We start from the raw sequence: 16,868 nt of genomic DNA on the forward strand, positions 1-16,868 counted from the left end.
GACACCGGCGTCCGCTGGTCCCAGTGTCCTTTGCCCAGGCCCCGCTGACCACCGCCCGTTCGGGTGTCCCTACGCAAACTCGGTGACCACTGCCTGGCCCTCAGCATCCACTGCCCGGTCTGGTGACCCTCGCCCACCCCCGGTGTCCCCTGCCCCGCCCGGGCCCTCCGACCTCCGAGAGAGGTCTGTGACCACAGAAGAGGTCGAGTCGACACGAACGAACCCGGCGCCTTGGTCCCCGGGGACCCCTCGGGGCGGGGACGAAGGTAGGGCGGGACGCGGACGGGGCGGGGACGCGGTTCCTCGGTCGAGTCCGGTGCTGGCGTCTCTCTGCCCTCAGACCAGGCCAACTTCCGGTGTGGGCCCCGGGGGACTGAACTAGGCTGGCGACCCGGGCGGACCCAGGGCCTGGACCTGCCTTCTCCTAGTAAGCAGGTGATTTTTGTTTGTTTGTTTGTTTTGTTTTGTTTTTTCTTAACCCAAGGCCAACTTTTTCTGTTGTCTTCTTGGAGACAGTCTGTCTGAGTTCCTCGGGCTAGACTGGAATTTCCAATCTTCCTGCCTCAGCCTCCTAGACTGCTAGGATCCATGGTGTGTATCACGTACCCAGCTTGACTTTTCTGTGAAGGTTGTTTATGAGGCGTTTTAACAAGCAGGCAGTTTCCCCACAGCATTTAGGCTCCCATCCTAGATCACACCAGCTGCTGTAAAAGAAGAAAACCAAAAGCCAGACACTGCTGTGGAGACCCCACCCTCCCTCATTTAACCCAGGTCCTGGCCAAAGTGCCCAGCTGGCCGCTGTTGCTCCAGCAGCTGAGATTTCAATGTGCTATACTAGAAATAAACTTTGTAAACATTTTAAAAACAGAATGAGACTACTAAACAGCACGGAGGGCATATTAAAATGACACATAGAACTAGGCATGGTGGCATAGGCCGCTGGTCCCAGCAGTCCAGGATGGTGAGGCCGGAGGGTTGCAAACTCCAGCCGAGCCCAGAAAATTTAGCAAGCTAGCAATACCCTGTCTCAAAGTACTAGTAAAAAAAAAAAAAAAAAAAAAAAAAAAAGACAGGTGTTGCATGCCTGCCTATTATCACAGCACCTGGATGCTAAGCAGGAGAACCACTGTGTGTTTGAGGCCAGCTTGAGCTACACAGTCTGGACTTCGAAGTGAGACCCTGTCTCAGAAAAATTGCTGAGGACATAGCCCGGGGTCAGGCTCTGGTTTAGCCCAGGCGGACGTGGATGGAGATTGTCACTCCTAGGATTGGAGTCAATGCAGACTTCACACCCAGCAGTTGGGGAACATCTTCACTTCTTCCAGGATGAAATTCCTACCCTGGCTGCATGCTTGTCCGAGGTGGGTCAGTCACAGGTTGTGCTGGCATCCCATCATCACTGCCCGTCCTGGTCCAGCGTCGGGTCTAGGCTGCGGTCCTCAAGAAGGATCGGGGCAGCTGCTGTGCATGGCTGGTGGGAGCCTGGCTTTCATCTGTGTTGAGCTCTTGTCGCCCAGGAGAGCCATACAGTCAGACCTTTATACTGGTGACTTCAGGGTAGGCAGCCAATTCTCCATGCCCAGCTCTAGCTTCCAGGCCTCATTAGTGAGGTTGGCCACTGTTTTTTGCTTTTTTACCCCCTACTCTAGGGACTGAACCCAGAACCTTGCAAATGTTAGGCATTCCTCACCATGGAGCCACATCCCTACCTCTTGGTTTTTTTTTATTTCTCATTTTGAGACAGTCTTGCTAAGTTACCCAGGGTAGCCTTGAACTTGAGATCCTCCTGCCTCAGCCTCCCTGTGGGGGTATTACAGATGTGTGTGTGCCACCATGCCTGGCTTCTGCAGGTTAGAAGCAGTTTGTTGTTGCCAGATCACTTCTGACAATCTGTGTCTTGCAGGACAAGAACTGCTTCCCTCTGGCAGGAGCTGGTGTCTCCTGGGTCAAGGAAAAAGAGCTGGCCACAGGCCCCTGGACATGACCTGGTGAGAGGGACCCTGGTGCAGGTTGGGCCAGACCCTGTGCTCTGCCTGCTCTCCTGTTGCTCTCCCTCTGAGGGGATGAAAAGGTTGCCTCCTATTCCTTGGCCTCCCTGTGGAGATGGCTGTGTCAGTGGCTCGGGGCTTGCTGTGTATGATTCATTTTTGCCACCATGCATTATTCCACCATTTGCTTTAACCTGGGCCATGCAGGAAAGGGCATGGACCCTTCATTCTGGGCTAAAGTCGTAGAGTTTCTACAATGACCTCTGACCCCATGAATTTCCTTCTGAGTGTGGACTCTAACCAGGGCCTCACTTATAATCAGAGTAAAGGACAGAGCTGGGTGTGGCAGCGCATGCCTATAACCCCAACTACATGGGAGGCTGAGGCAGGAGGATCACAAGTGCAAAGCCAGCCTAGGTAGTTTAACAAGACCCTCTCAAAATGAAAAAAAAAATTTTTTTTAAGGGCTGCTGGTGTAGCTCAGGAGTAAAGCACCCCTGAGTTTGATCCCCGGTACTACAAAGCAGAGGATTTAGCTCAGTGCCACTACCTGCCTTGCAAGTGGAAGGTCCCCAGTTTGGTCCCTGGTACAAAGAAATAAAGCACACTACTGCCAAAAAAGAAACCACATCAGAGCACTGCCCAGTTCCCAAGTGCTGCCGGATGGATATTATTGATTGTAACTTGCCTGTGGGTTACTTGTTACTGTTTTTGTTTTTTGTATTGTTTGAGACAGGATCTGACTATGTATTTCAGGCTGGCCTTTAACTCACTGTGTGACCCAGGTGGCCTTGAACTCACAGCGATCCTCCTGCCTTGGCCTCCCGAGTGCTGGGCCTATAGGAGTAGGCCACCACGCTCAGCGCACTACTGCTGTTTTTGAGACAGGACCTTGTGCATTGTGTTGACCAGGCTAGCCTTGAACTCCTAGGTATGGGTGATTCTCTGCCTCAGCCTTTGGCTGCTGAGACTACAGGGTATGCTACCATGCAGGACCTTTTCTTTCTGACTTGGCCCATCATCCTGGTATCAAACCGACTCCTCAGGTGCTCTGGGAGGCTGAGGCAGGAGGATTGCAATCTGGAGCCCAACTTGCACAATTTAGTGACTAAGCAAGACCCTGTCTCAAAATAAAAAATTTTCAAAGGGATGGAGGGGTATAATTATAACCTAAAAGAAGTAAAATGCTGGAGATGTAGCTCAATGTCAAGGTGCTGAGCTCAATCTCCAGAACTAGAAAAAAACTATCTTCAGGGAACTGACAGAGCCTGGGGTTTTAGCAGAAAAAGGTGCAGCAGCAGGGTTTTGGGGTCTACTTGGTCATCCTCTCAGGTTGCACTCTGTGGGGTTGCTCCAGGGGCTTGTGGGTCCCCTTCCAGACATGGTGGCACCTGCAGTGGGAGGTGGCCTTGGTCACAGGTACCTGCTCCACCCTGGGTTAAGGTGAGCATGAGGGGCGGTATAGTGCTCTGCAGTGAGTAGCGGGGTTCCAGTCCCCGCCACAACCTTTGCCCTTGGCCTCCAGGACCCCCACAGCCTGTTGCCCCAACCTTCCCCAGAGAGGCAGCTATGGCCACTGGGATCTCTGCCAGGACACTGGTGGCAGCCAGGGTGCTTCTGGGCCCTGGGTCAGAATTCAAGGCATGCTTGGCCTCTTCCCTGGTTCCCATCACAGTGCGAGTGATAGGCGGCTGTGCTGCACAGGGATGCCCAGGACAGTGCTGGCCTTCCACTGTGAGCCACAGCGTCCAGGGGGTGGTGCCCACCTGTCCCCCAGCTGCGCGTGAGGGGGTGTTGTGGGGCCCTGATTGGAGCCCACCCAGATAGTATATCCCGGGGTGGTGATGGCCTCTCAAGTGGGGGTGGCCTTGGGGACTGAAATGACATCCAGTGGACACTTTGAGGAGACGAACGACCGAGCTGCCTGCGAGCCACCGGGCCTCCTGCCTAGGGAGGTCACCTCTGGCAGCTGCCGGCGGCCATCCTGAGTCATGCTGCCCCTGACCTTGCCAATCTTTGATTCCTAGACCCAGGCCAGTGCTCTGCCCAGCAGCTCTGAGCAGCACAGCAGGTTGTCAGTCCTGTTGTTGCCCGGTCCAGGTTTTGTCCCAGGAAGGTGTCTGCCTGTTTCCTGGAGTGTGGCTGTTTGTCTCTCCTGGTGATTGCATTTAGGTTGTGCTGTTTTGTTTGATTGTTGGTAACGAAAGAAGCCAGTGACCCAACTTCTGGAGCTGGAGGAGCCACTGCTTTTCCCAGCACTTCTCTTTCCAGCTGGCCTTGCAAGGCCTTGTGTCCATTTCCCCTGTTCCCTGGGACTGTGGGAAATTGCATCCAGACAGTTTCCTGCTGTGGGGTGTTTCCAGGCTGGGACAGCCTGTGACTTGAACACAGCCCTGGGTGCTGTCCCTTGGCTGCCATGGGCCAGAGGATCTGAGCCCCCACTTCCCCCTCCTTTCCTCCTCCCCCTCCCCTCCTTCTGTAATTCCAGCTACATCATAGCCAGGGTCATGACCTCTGCAGTTTGGTGCAGTGTCTCAGGGACACGGGTGCTGGGGTGGAGCCGCTTTAGCTTCGTGTTCCTGGAGGACTCAGGGACAGGAAAAACTGTATAGAGGCACCAGGGACAGGTGGTGGCACCAGGATGGAGTGTGGCAAGGTAAGCAGAGTGGTGTCTAAGGCTGGGCTCCTACCAGAAACCTGGAACGGGCACATGGTTGCCTGAGGCCCATACTGTCAGCAGAGGACTTGTGCACTGCTCAGCAGGGGGATTGAACCCAGGACTTTGCACAGAGCTATGTCCCCTCCCCGCTTTTGGTTGGTGTGTTTTTTTTTTTTGGTTTTTTTTTTTTTGTACCAGGGATTGAACTCGGGTCCTTGTGCTTTTTTTTGGTGTGTTTTGAGACAAGATCTCACTGTGCAGCCCAGGCTGGCCTTGAACTCATTGCAGTCCTCCTGTCTCAGCCTCCTGAGCACTGGGATCACAGGTACGCCCCTCATGCCTAGTTCCTCTGTCTCTTTATCACATGTCCTGTGCTGTGTGAGAGCCAGGACATGGAGCGCTCATCTAGTCCCCAGCTATTCAATCCCCATCACATCCTCTGGGCATGTGTCACAGGGCAGGGCCACCAGATTGCAGCTGCAAGACAGACGTGAGCTTGGCTTCCAGCGCTTTGTGTATGGCACTGGCATCGGAGAGGCCCCACCAGGAGACTCCAGTATGGATAGGAAATATGAGCCAGAGGCATGCCTGTCATCCAGCACTCTGGGAGGCTGGAGCAGAAGGATCAAGTTTGGGCCCAGTTTGCAATTTAGCAGCTTTGTGAGACCCTGTCTTTTTTTTTTTTTTTTGGTACCAGGGATTGACCTTGCACTTGCAAGAGAAGTGGTGGCACTGAGCTATCCCTGGCCCCAACCCTGTCTTAAAAAATAAATGGGCTGGGAATGTAGTTCATTATGAAGCCCCTGGGCTTGACCCTCAATACCAAAAAACAAAAAGCTGATATACATGAAACGTGTGACATAAAACACATTGAGCTTGCTGGTGGGGACCCAACCTGGGTGGAATGGGTGGGCGTGGTGCTGCACAGCTGTAATCCCAGTACTGGGAAGGCTGAGGCAGGAGGATCACCATGAGTTCAAGGCCGGTGAGGGCTACATAAAAAGATCTCTTAAAAGAACAAAACAAAACAGAATCAAACAAACCATTCTCAGTGGAGTGAGCCAAGCCATGTACTACACCAGGTGTGTGCAGGGGTTAGGGTCTGAGGACAAAACCCAATTTAGGAGAAAGGGTGGGGAGGGCAGAGCCCCAGAGTTCCGGGCAGGCTGAGCCCAGCTCTGGTGTCTCTGGGTTTTAAGCTGTTTCAACTGATGTTCAAAGTGCTAAGAACATGAATGCTCCTCCCCACAGGTGACGCATTTACTTTCCTTAGCATTGGCCTTGGCTTCTGTGCCTCCTGGGCCATTCCTGCCAGGCTTGCTTGCGTCCCCACCGCTGGCAGTTGCTGTGACCCATGCCAGCCCCACTGAGTTGTACTCCATCCTCCTGGTGGTGGCCTCAGCATGGCAGAGCCCTTGGCCCCGGAGGGCAGCAAGCCCGGCTCCAGCTCTGATGCAGAACCCAAAGGGAAGCCACCGCTCACCTGGGCCCCGCTGCCTGGCCACCGCAGTGAGATCCTCTTCTCCCAGCGCGAGGGTGGCGCAGAGGGAAGCTTGCTCACTGTCACCATCACTGAGACCACGGTCATCGAGTCGGACCTGGGTGTGTGGAGTTCTCGGGCACTCGCCTACCTCACGCTGTGGTTCTTCTTCAGCTTCTGCACACTGTTCCTCAACAAGTACATCCTGTCACTGCTGGAGGGCGAGCCCAGTATGCTAGGTGAGCAGGTGGCGGGGCGGGCGGGTGCGCTGGTGGGCGCTGACGCCGGGCCTCCTCCAGGCGCCGTGCAGATGTTGTCCACCACGCTCATCGGCTGCGCCAAGACCTTCATCCCTTGCTGCCTCCACCAGCACAAGCCGCGGCTGTCCTACCCACCCAACTTCATCATGACCATGCTCTTCGTGGGCCTCATGAGGTAGGGTCCCTCCCTCGCCGGCTCCAGAGCACGTCCTGGCAGGCTTGGCTTTGCAGCTCCTGAGTCAGACTGTGCTGAGCAGCCTGGACTCTGATGCCTGGGCTGTGGGGCAGGCAGGGGCCACCTGGCCAGAGGCCACAGTCACTCTTGGGGGGACACATTCTGGGCCCCAGCTGGAGCCCACAGCCGGGCTTCCTGCTGGCTGGTGAGGGTCAGGGTCCTTGTCCTGAGCTCTTGACTTTAGGTGACTTGTCCCGACATTACCTGGCTTCTTGGCAGGTTTGCAACCGTGGTCCTGGGCCTGGTTAGCCTGAAGAATGTGGCGGTGTCATTTGCAGAGACTGTGAAGAGCTCTGCCCCCATCTTCACGGTGATCATGTCACGCATGATCCTGGGCGAGTACACAGGTGAGCTGTGGCAGCTCCCCATCCTCCTCCCCCTCCACTCACTGCGCCCCATCTCCCAGCACTAGCTCTGGGCTCAGTGGCTTCTGAGGTGGCCCCCGTCGGTCACTGGAGCAGGTGTTCCTTTGGGCCTTATGCACCCAGCCATCCCCGTGGTGGCCTGTGGAGTGGGAGACCAGGAGGAACTGGGGCAGCCAGACGTCCTGGTGCTGGTCCTGACCTCAGAGAGGCCAGAGGGTGGTCAGTGGACTTTCCAGGGCCATGGGAGGTGGCTGCTGCCCTCCTCCATCTTCCCGTGTTGCTGCCTTCTTTGGCTGCCTCCCTGTCTTAAAAGCTCCCCCACGACCGCTTCTGTACCCCACCAGAATGTTCAGCTTTACCTTAGCAACTGCAGGTGGCCTCTAGCAAGGTAGAGAGCACGGCCCTGCTGGCCTGCACTTACTCATTTAGAGGTGCTGGGATGGACCCAGGGCTCACAAAGAGCTGTACCCCAAGCCCTTCTATTGGTGTGTGTGCCACACCCATCCGGAGGGCAGGGCCTGAAGGGGAGCAGGTGGGAGCAGACTCTTGGAACTGCAGTGCTGTAGGTGGCCACAAAGTAGCATCAGGAGCAGTCCCTATAGTTGTGGGGTGGGACGAGTGAGCACCAGGCTTTGGTACCTGGGCTCTCTGGTCTGGGTCTGGTCCCTTCTGAGCTCAGGCCCTGGGGATGTGCTGCGGCTGGGTCTGCTCATTCATCACCTCAGGACCTGCCAGCCAGAGGCGGCCTCCTCAGGATTTACATTTCCACCCTGGGCAGCAACATCCAGTGATGGATGGAGTGAGGGAGCCGCTTCCTGAAAGGGGTGACGTGGCTCCTCCCAGGGCCGAGATTCTCTTGCTAAACAGTGAAAGGCAGCTGCAAACTTCTGTAGTCCTGTACTGTGGGAGGCTGAGGCAGGAAGATGGCAAGTTCCAGCCCTTTGTGACTAGTGAGACACTGTCTCAAAAACAAATAAAGGGCCAGGGATTTAGCTCTGTTTTTGCGGCGGCTGCCCCGCGCACAACTTGAGACACTGTCTCAAAAACAAATAAAGGGCCAGGGATTTAGCTCTGTGGTTCCGCCGCCTGCCTTGCAAGCACAAGGACCCAAGTTCGATCCCCAGTACCAAAAAAAAAAAACTTAAATAAAAATTGGGCAGGGGATGAAACTCAGTGCTAAGGCCCTGGGTTCAATTCTCAGTACCACACACACACACAAAAGTTCAAACTCTCATTTTCTTTGAATTTAAAAGTAAATGACATACCCAAATGAAAGAACAACACGGTGTCTGGTATCCTTTTTTCAAAATAAGTATGTGCAGGTGATTTTCATCATGTTGAATGGATTTTCTTGAGAGGGTACCGGGGATAGAACTTGGGTCCTTGTGCTTGTGAGGCAGGTGGCAGAACCACCGAGCTAAATTCCCGGCCCTTGAATAGATTTTTAAAATCAGTCACATAAGGCTTTTTGTTACTCAGAAGGAAACAAGGGGTCAACCCAGAAGGGTGTACTGAGCATACCATGCTGGCTCCAAATCTCACTGTCCATGGCCCTAAGCCTCCTGGGAATACCTCCTGCTCTGGGGCTGGCAGCAAGGTAGACACGGTTCGGGGCCCTTACAGACACGGAATCTCTTTGCTTTATTTCCCAGCACCCTGGCGAGGGCATCAGGTTTATAATGAAGGCAGAAGTCACACTGTCCCAGGACCTGTGCCCTGTGTCACGTGTGTTTTGCCCTTGCCAGGGCTGCTGGTCAACCTGTCCCTCATCCCGGTCATGGGAGGGCTGGCGCTGTGCACTGCCACTGAGATCAGCTTCAATATCCTGGGCTTTTCAGCTGCACTGTCCACCAACATCATGGACTGGTGAGGCTGGGCACTGGGCGCTGGATGGGGACACGGGATGGGGTCAGGAGGCTGCACCTGTGCCCTCACCTGGGTTTGCGGACATTCAGGTCCAGACTCACTCAGTTAGGCCTGTGACTTCTGGTGCCATCTTTCCCCAAATCACTGAGCTGGCCACACCAGCTCCCATGTACAGCCTCTTCTTTTTCAAGTTTGCAGAACGTCTTTTCCAAGAAGCTGCTCAGCGGAGACAAGTACCGGTTCTCGTGAGTATTGCCAGTGAGCAGACCCCATTTGCCAGCCCCTGGGGAGTTTGTGCGTTGCCCTGCCAGGCCTGGCACATCTCCCATGTCCTTTAGCTTGCTGCTCAAATTCATGGGAGCTGTGCACCCCCGAGACAGCAGGCTGGGTGCCTGGCTTTCATTATGTTTGGCCAAATGTGTCCTCGGCATCCAGGTGTGCAAGGCCCCATCCCCCATCCCCAGGTGTGCGAGGCCCCGTCCCCCGTCCCCAGGTGTGCGAGGCCCCATCCCCTGTCCCCGCAGGGCCCCAGAGCTGCAGTTCTACACCAGTGCAGCAGCGATGGTGATGCTCATCCCTGCCTGGATCTTCTTCATGGTGGGTCTCCAGGCCGCTCCACCACACCTGGCTTCGCAGGAGCAGAACGGTTAATTTTGCCTGCTTGGCAGCTGTTGTCCACTGGGACACCAGAGTGAGGCCACCACTGAGGGGCTCTTGGATGTGGCTGTGCCTAAGGCCTCATGGACTTGCACTGTTTGCTGAGATTTCCTTTCCTTTCCTCTTTTCTTTTCCTCCCTCTCTCCCTCTCCCTCCCTCCCTCTCTCCATCTCTTTTATCTCTTTCTCTCTCTCCCTCTCCCTTTCTCTTTCTGTTTTTTAAGACAGGGTCTCATCGTACTAGGGTCTCTATGTAGTTCAGACTGGCCTTCAACTACTGTGGAGCCCAGGCTGGACTTGAACTTGTGGTAACCCTCCTGTCTCAGCCTCCCAAGTTCTGGGATCACAGGTGTGCACCACCACACCCAGGTTTCTGAGATTTTTTTGTATGGGTTGTTTTGTTTTTTGGTACCAGGGATCGAACTCAGGACCTTGTGCTTGTGAGGCAGGCATGGTGCCACTTGGCCAAATCTCTGGCCCTGTGTGAGTTTTTAGGTTTGTGTGGTTTGTTTTCACTGTGAACGTGGTGGCATCACATGTGGCTACTGTGGTCCCTCTACTTGTTTGTGGTGTGCACTGTGCCCAACATTGCCGCTAGGGGCGCCTCTTCTCGGCTGCACACGAGGCTGGTGCTGCCCACACGCACACACACCTCACAGTGAGTGTCTCTCTGGGATGTTTTCTGGAATGAATAGTTGACTGAAAGAACCTGTGTGTGGATTTTTTTTGGTACCAGGGATCAAACTCAGGACCTTGCGCTTGCAAGGCAGGTGGTGGAACCACTGAGCTAAATCCCAGGCTCCGTGTGTGGATTTTTTGTAGTTAAATATGTATTGAATCCATGATATACACGGTAAAATTTACTTTTTTTTTCTTCTTGCGGCACTGGAGGTTGCACGTACAGCCTTCATACTGAGCTACACCCCCAGCTCTTTTTTAATTTTTGTCTTGAGAAAGGGTCCCACCAAGTCACTAAGTTTTCCAGCCAGGACTCAAACTTTGGATCTTTCTGCCTGTGCCTCCCAGTGTACTGGAATTGCATGTGTGAAAATTTTTTCCTTTTTGTAGCAAAGCATGGGGACGCACACCTATAATCCCAGCACTAGGGAGGCCGAGGCAAGAGGATTGCCATGCGTTTGAGGCCAGTCTGGACTACTTAGTGAGTTCAAAAAAATGGAAAAAAAATTTTTTTTTCTTTTCTTTTTTGAGGTACCACAGGTTGAATCCAGAAGTGTCACTGAGCTGCATCCCCAGCCTCTTCATGTCATTTGAGACAGGGTCTCACGAAGTTGCCATTGTGGCTGTGAAGTAGCGACGCTCCTACCTCAGCCCCTGAATAGCTGGAACTGCCAGCGTGTGCCCCACACCTGGAGCATCTTAAATCAGTGGACAGCTTGGTGGCACCAAGTATACACACCGTGTGCCCTCACCCACCCCTAGACTGTTCTCATTCCAGAGCGACACTTGTCCTTGTTCAGCACTCCATAGCCACTTCCCTTGGCCCCCCCGTACCATGTCCTACTTTTCTGTCTCGTGGGACCTCAAGTGCGTGGGTTTGGGTCTTTGTGTCAGGATTAGCTTTTTTTTTTGGAGACAGTCTCACTACGTAGCCTAGGCTGGACCTGAACTTGCAGTCCTTCTGCTCAGCCTCCTAAGTGTGGGTTTAGAGGCCTGTGCCACCATGGCCGGCTGTCTCAGGGGCTGTCCTGGGGGGAAGTGGCGCGTTGCTGGGAGTTTTATCCATTCTTCCCCACCACCCAGGTCATGGGCTGCATAGCTCTCAGCATCTGCATGTGCAGGTGTGGTGGGGTTCACCTGTAACCCCAGCGCTTGGGAGACTGGGGGTCATCCTGCATGGGCAGCCAGTCTGGGCTGTGTAGCAAGACCTTATCTCAAAACAGATGAGAAAGAAAAAAGTCCTGGCAAGGGCAATCCAACTGCTGCCCAGCAGGCTGCAGGGTGTCTCCCTGGCCCTGTACCAGTGACTTGGCATCACCTTGGTGGTGACTGTGTCCAAGATGAGGCCACAGAGCACCCTCTGTTCTGGCTGCAGGATGTGCCTGTGATCGGCAGGAGCGGGAGGAGCTTCCGCTACAGTCAGGATGTGGTGCTGCTGCTGCTGACAGACGGCGCCCTGTTCCACCTGCAGAGCGTCACTGCCTACGCCCTCATGGGCAAGATCTCTCCTGTGACCTTCAGGTGCGCTGCCTCTGGAGGCCGGGATGGGTGGTTTTCGGGGAAACCTGACTTCTTCCCCACAGTTACGAGTAGTCATACATGGGCTGGGCTGCTTGGTACCAGCACTGAGATTTCAGGAAGCTTCTACTTAAAGTCTTTGGGTCGCTTGTGTTTTCTGTCTGTGTGCCGTGGAGCACTTGGGCTGTGGGCAGCACAGCCAGGAGTGGAGCTCGTGCTTTCTTGGTTTGCTGTTCATGCTGGGTGCTGTGAGGCTGGGGCGCCCCTCTGGCCACTCGGGGTAGGGGCAGATGGGCCTCCTCTCACCTCCCTAACTGGTCAGGCGTGGTGGGTGTGCAGCTTGAGATGGCAGACAGAGGAAGTGAGCTCTCTCTGGTGCTGGCCCCAGCAGTAGGTCTGCCGCATCATGTACTGGCCAGCTCGGTAGCCTTTTCTCTGCCTTCCAAATGGCCCAGGGGAGCCGGCCAGGTCCCTGACTGTGAAAGCAGAAGCAGACGTGCCAGGTGGTGCTGCTGCAGGCCATGCTCAGATCTCTCTGTTGCTGCTTTTGTTTGGTTCTCTTTTGGGGTTTTTTGGGGTCTTACTAGGTACTTTAGGCTGCCTTGAACTCAGTATGTAGCCCAGGTTGGCCTTCAGCTCATGCTGATCCTCCTGCCTTGGCCTTCCTGGTGCTGGGCTCACAGGTGTGCGCCACCATGCCTGGCATCTCCCGCTTCTCTCCACTTTTCACTGGGTCCACGTCAGTGCAGCAAATTCTCACCTATTCCTTCGAGCTCTCTTAGAGACAAGGCCTCACTGTATAATCCAGGCTGGCCTCCAATTCGTGACCCTCCTGCCTCAGCCTCCCCAGAACTAGGAATATGGATGTGGGCCATACCACCTGCCACTAAGCCCTATAACTGTTCAGCGCAACAGGTGACATTCTACAGAAAAGTGTCAGGCAGGAAACTGCAGGTTCAAATGTCCCAGTTAATGATGGCTCAAAATAATCTGAAAACCAAAGATGTCTTTTAGCAGTTTTCCTCATGGTATAAGAGAATGAACAACTGAAGTTTTCCCTCTGGGGCTAGGCAGTTGGTTCCAGGACTTGAGACCAAGACCAAAGTCCACACCTAAGCTCTGTCTGCTCAGAGAAGGGCACAGAATCTGCACAGAACCAAACATGTCCTCCCCTAGCATCACTCAGTCACTGACCTCAGCATTACTCAGAGTTCTCAAATGTGAGCGATGAGTGACATAAAACAGATGTCACACTGTATAGCTTAGAAAGTCTGTTCCTGTTCATCATCCACATGATATTTATTTATTTACTAGTCCTGAGGATTGAACCCAGGACCAGTTTGTGCTGAGCTGTGTCCCCAGCCCTTATTTTTTATTCTCAGTCATTAACTTACCTAGGGTAGACTTGAACTTGTGATTCTTCTGCCTTAGGCTCCCAGAGTGCTGGGATGACAGGCGTGGGCCACCTCCTCAGGCTAGGATGGGTATTGTTGTTGTTGTTGTTGTTTTTTAGGGACTTATTACTTTTTGGAAAAGAGGGTGAAGTATTTAGGGGCAAAATGTTACACTGTCTATACTTTCCTGTTTCACTCCAAAGATAGAATGAAACAGTGTTGTGGCCAGCCATCAGGTGGGAATTGGGCTGTTGGTTACAGTGTTTCTCTGCTTCAATGTTTGCATAACAAAAAGCATCCTTGGAGAGCCTGCAGCAGGCCCCTGGCCCCACTCATTCCCCGGCCCCACAGCACTGTGGTCACAGTGCCCCCTGCCCTGTCTGCAGCGTGGCCAGCACTGTGAAGCACGCCTTGTCCATCTGGCTCAGCATCATCGTTTTTGGCAACAAGATCACCAGCCTGTCTGCTGTTGGCACCGTTCTGGTGACAGTGGGTGTCCTGCTCTACAACAAGGCACGGCAGCATCAGCAAGAGGCCATGCAGAGCCTGGCCGTAGCCACCAGCTGGGCCCCAGAGGATGATGCGGAGCCACTGCTTCTCCAGGACCCCAGGCAGCACCACTGACCCAGGCCCTTGCACTTGGTGTGAGGTGGACGTGTGGGGCGTCCCCTGAGTCGTCACCAGCTGTGAGCACTGCGGGAGAGGGTGCCCAGCTCGCTCTGGGCTGTGCGTGACCACTGGGCTCAGTGCTGACATGGGGTGTTCCCTGCTGGGTGCCAGCAAGGAGACCCCGAGTTCCTCACGCCAGCTACCACAGGTGTCCATGCCGCCCAGGCTACAGCCAAGCCTGGAGGTCGGCACAGTGTCCACCTGCAGGCGCCAGGATGGGACAATGCCAGGTGCCCATGGCCTCAGGCACGGAGGTCGCACAGCCTAAAGAAATGGGGCACAGACTGCCTGGAAACTGGGGTCTGTCGTGCTCCAGAGCTGTGTCAGGGTACCCCAGAGCCACCCCACCATGAAACACTGGAAGGGGTATGAATTGCTCCCAGAGGGCAGCCCATGGCTCCTTCCCCAGCCTGTACTGATCTGAGCCCCCGCACCTGTGGCCTGTCCCTTGCCAGATGGCAAGTCCTGCCCAACGGGTGACAATAAATCTCTGCCATTCCTCCCTTGTGTGGGACCCTATGGAGGGGAAGCTGGGCTCTCCTCGGGGCCAACCCCACTGCTGGACCTAACAGGGAGCTTGTCTGGCTGAGTGTCTCACGGGTGACAGCTTGAAAGTTTTTTGTTTGTTTGAGACAGGGTCTTGTTATGCACCTCAGGCTGCCCTTGAATTCATGGTGATGCTCCTTCGTCAGCCTCCTGAGTGCTGGGATCACAGGTGTGCACCACCATGCCTGGTATGACACTGAAAGTGACACTATGTTTTGATGAAGCAAGCACCTATATAAAAGGTCTCTGAGTGTTCTGTGTCAGGTGGGCCCCTATCTGCCCATGAGTCGTCTGCTCATCCCCACGCCGGGGACCGTGACATCGCTGTCAACGTCACCCACTCCCAGGGCCAGAGGAAGGGGCACTGAGCACACTGGTGCATAGGCTGTGTGACAGGCTGCATCCTCCTTACTCCTCACCTTGCTGTGCTTCCCCAGCCCTTCTCCCTGTGAGCCATAGCCTGGGTGCTGGTCGGCCCATTCTCATTTCCTGTCCCTATTTGCTAGCTCTATAGCAGCCATAATTGGTTCTCTGGTTTTCCAGTTGGCTTCTCTCCTGGAAAATACAAAGTAGTCCATCCTGGAGATAAAATCTCTCAGAAACAAACAGCAATAAGTACCTGTCATTAAGTGCTAACTACTTGAAAAATCATGCCATGCCAATGGACTAAGACAAGGTCTTTGAGCCTGCAGCTGCCTTCTAAGGATGAGGCCTGCTGTGTGCAGGTACACAGGTCACCTGTACTGGGGAGACCTTGTCTCATGTGACTGCCTACTTTTCTTTTCCTTCCTCTCTGCTCCCCTAAAACTAAAGAAAATGCAGGGGAGTTGGTCAGGGTGGTGGGGGTTGGATTGACCTGCAGGGCCACCCTGTCCTCTTGCCAGTATGGCTGCCACGCTATCAGCATGAACGTGGTGACTGCTCGAAGGAGCCCTTGGCCTGGCCCCCCAGACCTGGCTGAGTGTGGGCTTCCGGGTATTCTTCAGATCTCTGCCTGTGTGGAACAGGAAGCAGCCCATTGTGATGTGCCCAACCCCCCCACCTCACAAGTGGCTCGAAGCCTGTTTCGATTTTCTAAATGTGTGGACCAAAAATGAAAACCAGAGATTTTCCAAAATAATTAAAAAGTGAGGTAATTTCCTACAAAGCTGCCTTTGAGACTTTCCCTCATCCTGGGTAGGCACAGACCAGGAGCCAGTGCCATGGCCAGCGATGGGCCCTGGCCCAGCCTACATTTCTTCCCCTGGCCTCAGTGCACAGCTCAGTTGCCAATCCCAATAGTGCTCTGAACATGTTTCCAGGACAGCGGTGAACCCATGGCTGGCTTGGCCATCTGCTTATGACTGTACAGACGCAATATTTTTGCGGGGAGTTCCCAGGATTGAACTCAGGACCTTGAGCCTTCGAGGCAGGAGGCAGAACCACTGAGCTAAATCCCCGGCCTAGATGCAATATTTTTTATTACCTTTATGTACTCCTTTTATAGCATGGTCCTCAGCAAGCTGTTATAGATGTGCGTGTAGAAATGCTGATGCTAGGTGTTGTTTCTTACATTGGGTTGATCCTCCTGCATCCATGCTATTGTCTGTGCCTTGTACACAGCTCATTTATCTCCTGAGCTGGAGCATCTGCTTCCTTACACCCATGCTTGGAGATGAACAGACTTCCAATTTTAGAAAATTTCCCTTGACTGGCAGTGTAGCACAGTGGTGAAGCACGTGCCTAGCATCACAACCCCAGGTTCCATTCCCAGTACTGAAAACAAAAACTTTCTGCCACTTAGAAACATAAAAAGCTTTTCTAAAATTTTGATAGTCATAATTTCCTGTGTATCAGCATTAAAATAATCTGCCTGCCCGGAACTCTTGAACAATCCACAATGTGTCTTTCATTTGAGAAAAGTAAACACAAATCAGAAACTATTTTTTAAAAATGCTATACAAAAAGTGTCAACCAAATGGAGATCTGCTTTGTAGCATGCCTTTAAAATATATGTCACGAAACTGGTAGCTTTAACTTCCTGCTTTTCTGATGGTCACTTACGTGGGTCAGTGTGGATAGATACCCAACACGGCTTTTCACATCTGTGATATTCTTCTAAGGCTTGAAAGTATTTGGACCATTTCCCTGGGTGGGAAAAAAAGTAAGGTTGTTACAGATAGAAATCCTCTCTATTTAGTCTTTGACCAACATTCTATTTAAGCCTTTACATGTGGCTTGGTAGGGGCCTCTTCATTTTTTTTCTTTTTTGTGGTGCTGGGGACCAAACCTAGTGCCTCAAACATGTTAGGTAAGCATTCTACCTATCGCTAAACTGCCAGCACTTTTTTTTCAGTGCCACTTTTTTTTTTTTCAGTATCAGGGGTTGAACCCAAGGTCTTTTGAGCTGAGCTCATTCCCAGCAAGGCACAGCACTTGCTAAAGTGCCGAAGGAGGACTTCAACTTTCAATCTTCCTGCTTCAGCCTCCCTCTGTGCAGTGATAAAAGGCTGTGCCACCACTACTAGCTTGCTGGTACATTTTATAATTTATAAATTCCAATGTCCCAACTCTC

General features: G+C 53.4%; 1 protein-coding gene across 11 annotated transcripts; it reads left to right on the forward strand.

The window, feature by feature from the left end:
• The first annotated feature begins 6 nt into the window (after positions 1–6).
• Positions 7–14,976, forward strand: LOC104864638 (solute carrier family 35 member E2A). 11 transcript variants are annotated; one of them, XM_010627734.2, is made up of 10 exons: positions 7–266; positions 1,904–1,988; positions 5,899–6,366; positions 6,427–6,562; positions 6,842–6,969; positions 8,733–8,853; positions 9,045–9,098; positions 9,378–9,450; positions 11,563–11,708; positions 13,486–14,976. In XM_010627734.2, exons 3-10 carry the CDS (start codon positions 6,051–6,053, stop codon positions 13,721–13,723), a joined length of 1,212 nt encoding a protein of 403 aa, XP_010626036.1. In that variant the 5' UTR covers positions 7–266; positions 1,904–1,988; positions 5,899–6,050; the 3' UTR covers positions 13,724–14,976. The 11 variants fall into 11 exon arrangements, with proteins under 11 accessions (XP_010626036.1, XP_010626040.1, XP_010626035.1 ...); XM_010627733.2 differs by lacking the exon at positions 7–266 and adding an exon at positions 274–435; XM_010627737.2 differs by lacking the exon at positions 7–266 and adding an exon at positions 274–427.
• The last annotated feature ends 1,892 nt before the right edge of the window (positions 14,977–16,868 follow it).

Source organism: Fukomys damarensis, unplaced genomic scaffold, assembly GCF_012274545.1.
Source record: "Fukomys damarensis isolate Sample0158 unplaced genomic scaffold, DMR_v1.0_HiC HiC_scaffold_23, whole genome shotgun sequence".
Taxonomy (NCBI): Eukaryota; Metazoa; Chordata; class Mammalia; order Rodentia; family Bathyergidae; genus Fukomys; species Fukomys damarensis.

What these genes read in the sequence shown, in the direction of transcription:
- LOC104864638 (XM_010627734.2), top strand. Translation starts at nt 6,051, where the DNA reads ATGGCAGAGCCCTTGGCCCCGGAGGGCAGCAAGCCCGGCTCCAGCTCT. An exon ending in GGAGACAAGTACCGGTTCTC is followed by an intron (nt 9,099 to 9,377) that starts GTGAGTATTGCC and finishes CTGTCCCCGCAG; the next exon opens with GGCCCCAGAGCTGCAGTTCT. An exon ending in ATCTCTCCTGTGACCTTCAG is followed by an intron (nt 11,709 to 13,485) that starts GTGCGCTGCCTC and finishes CCCTGTCTGCAG; the next exon opens with CGTGGCCAGCACTGTGAAGC.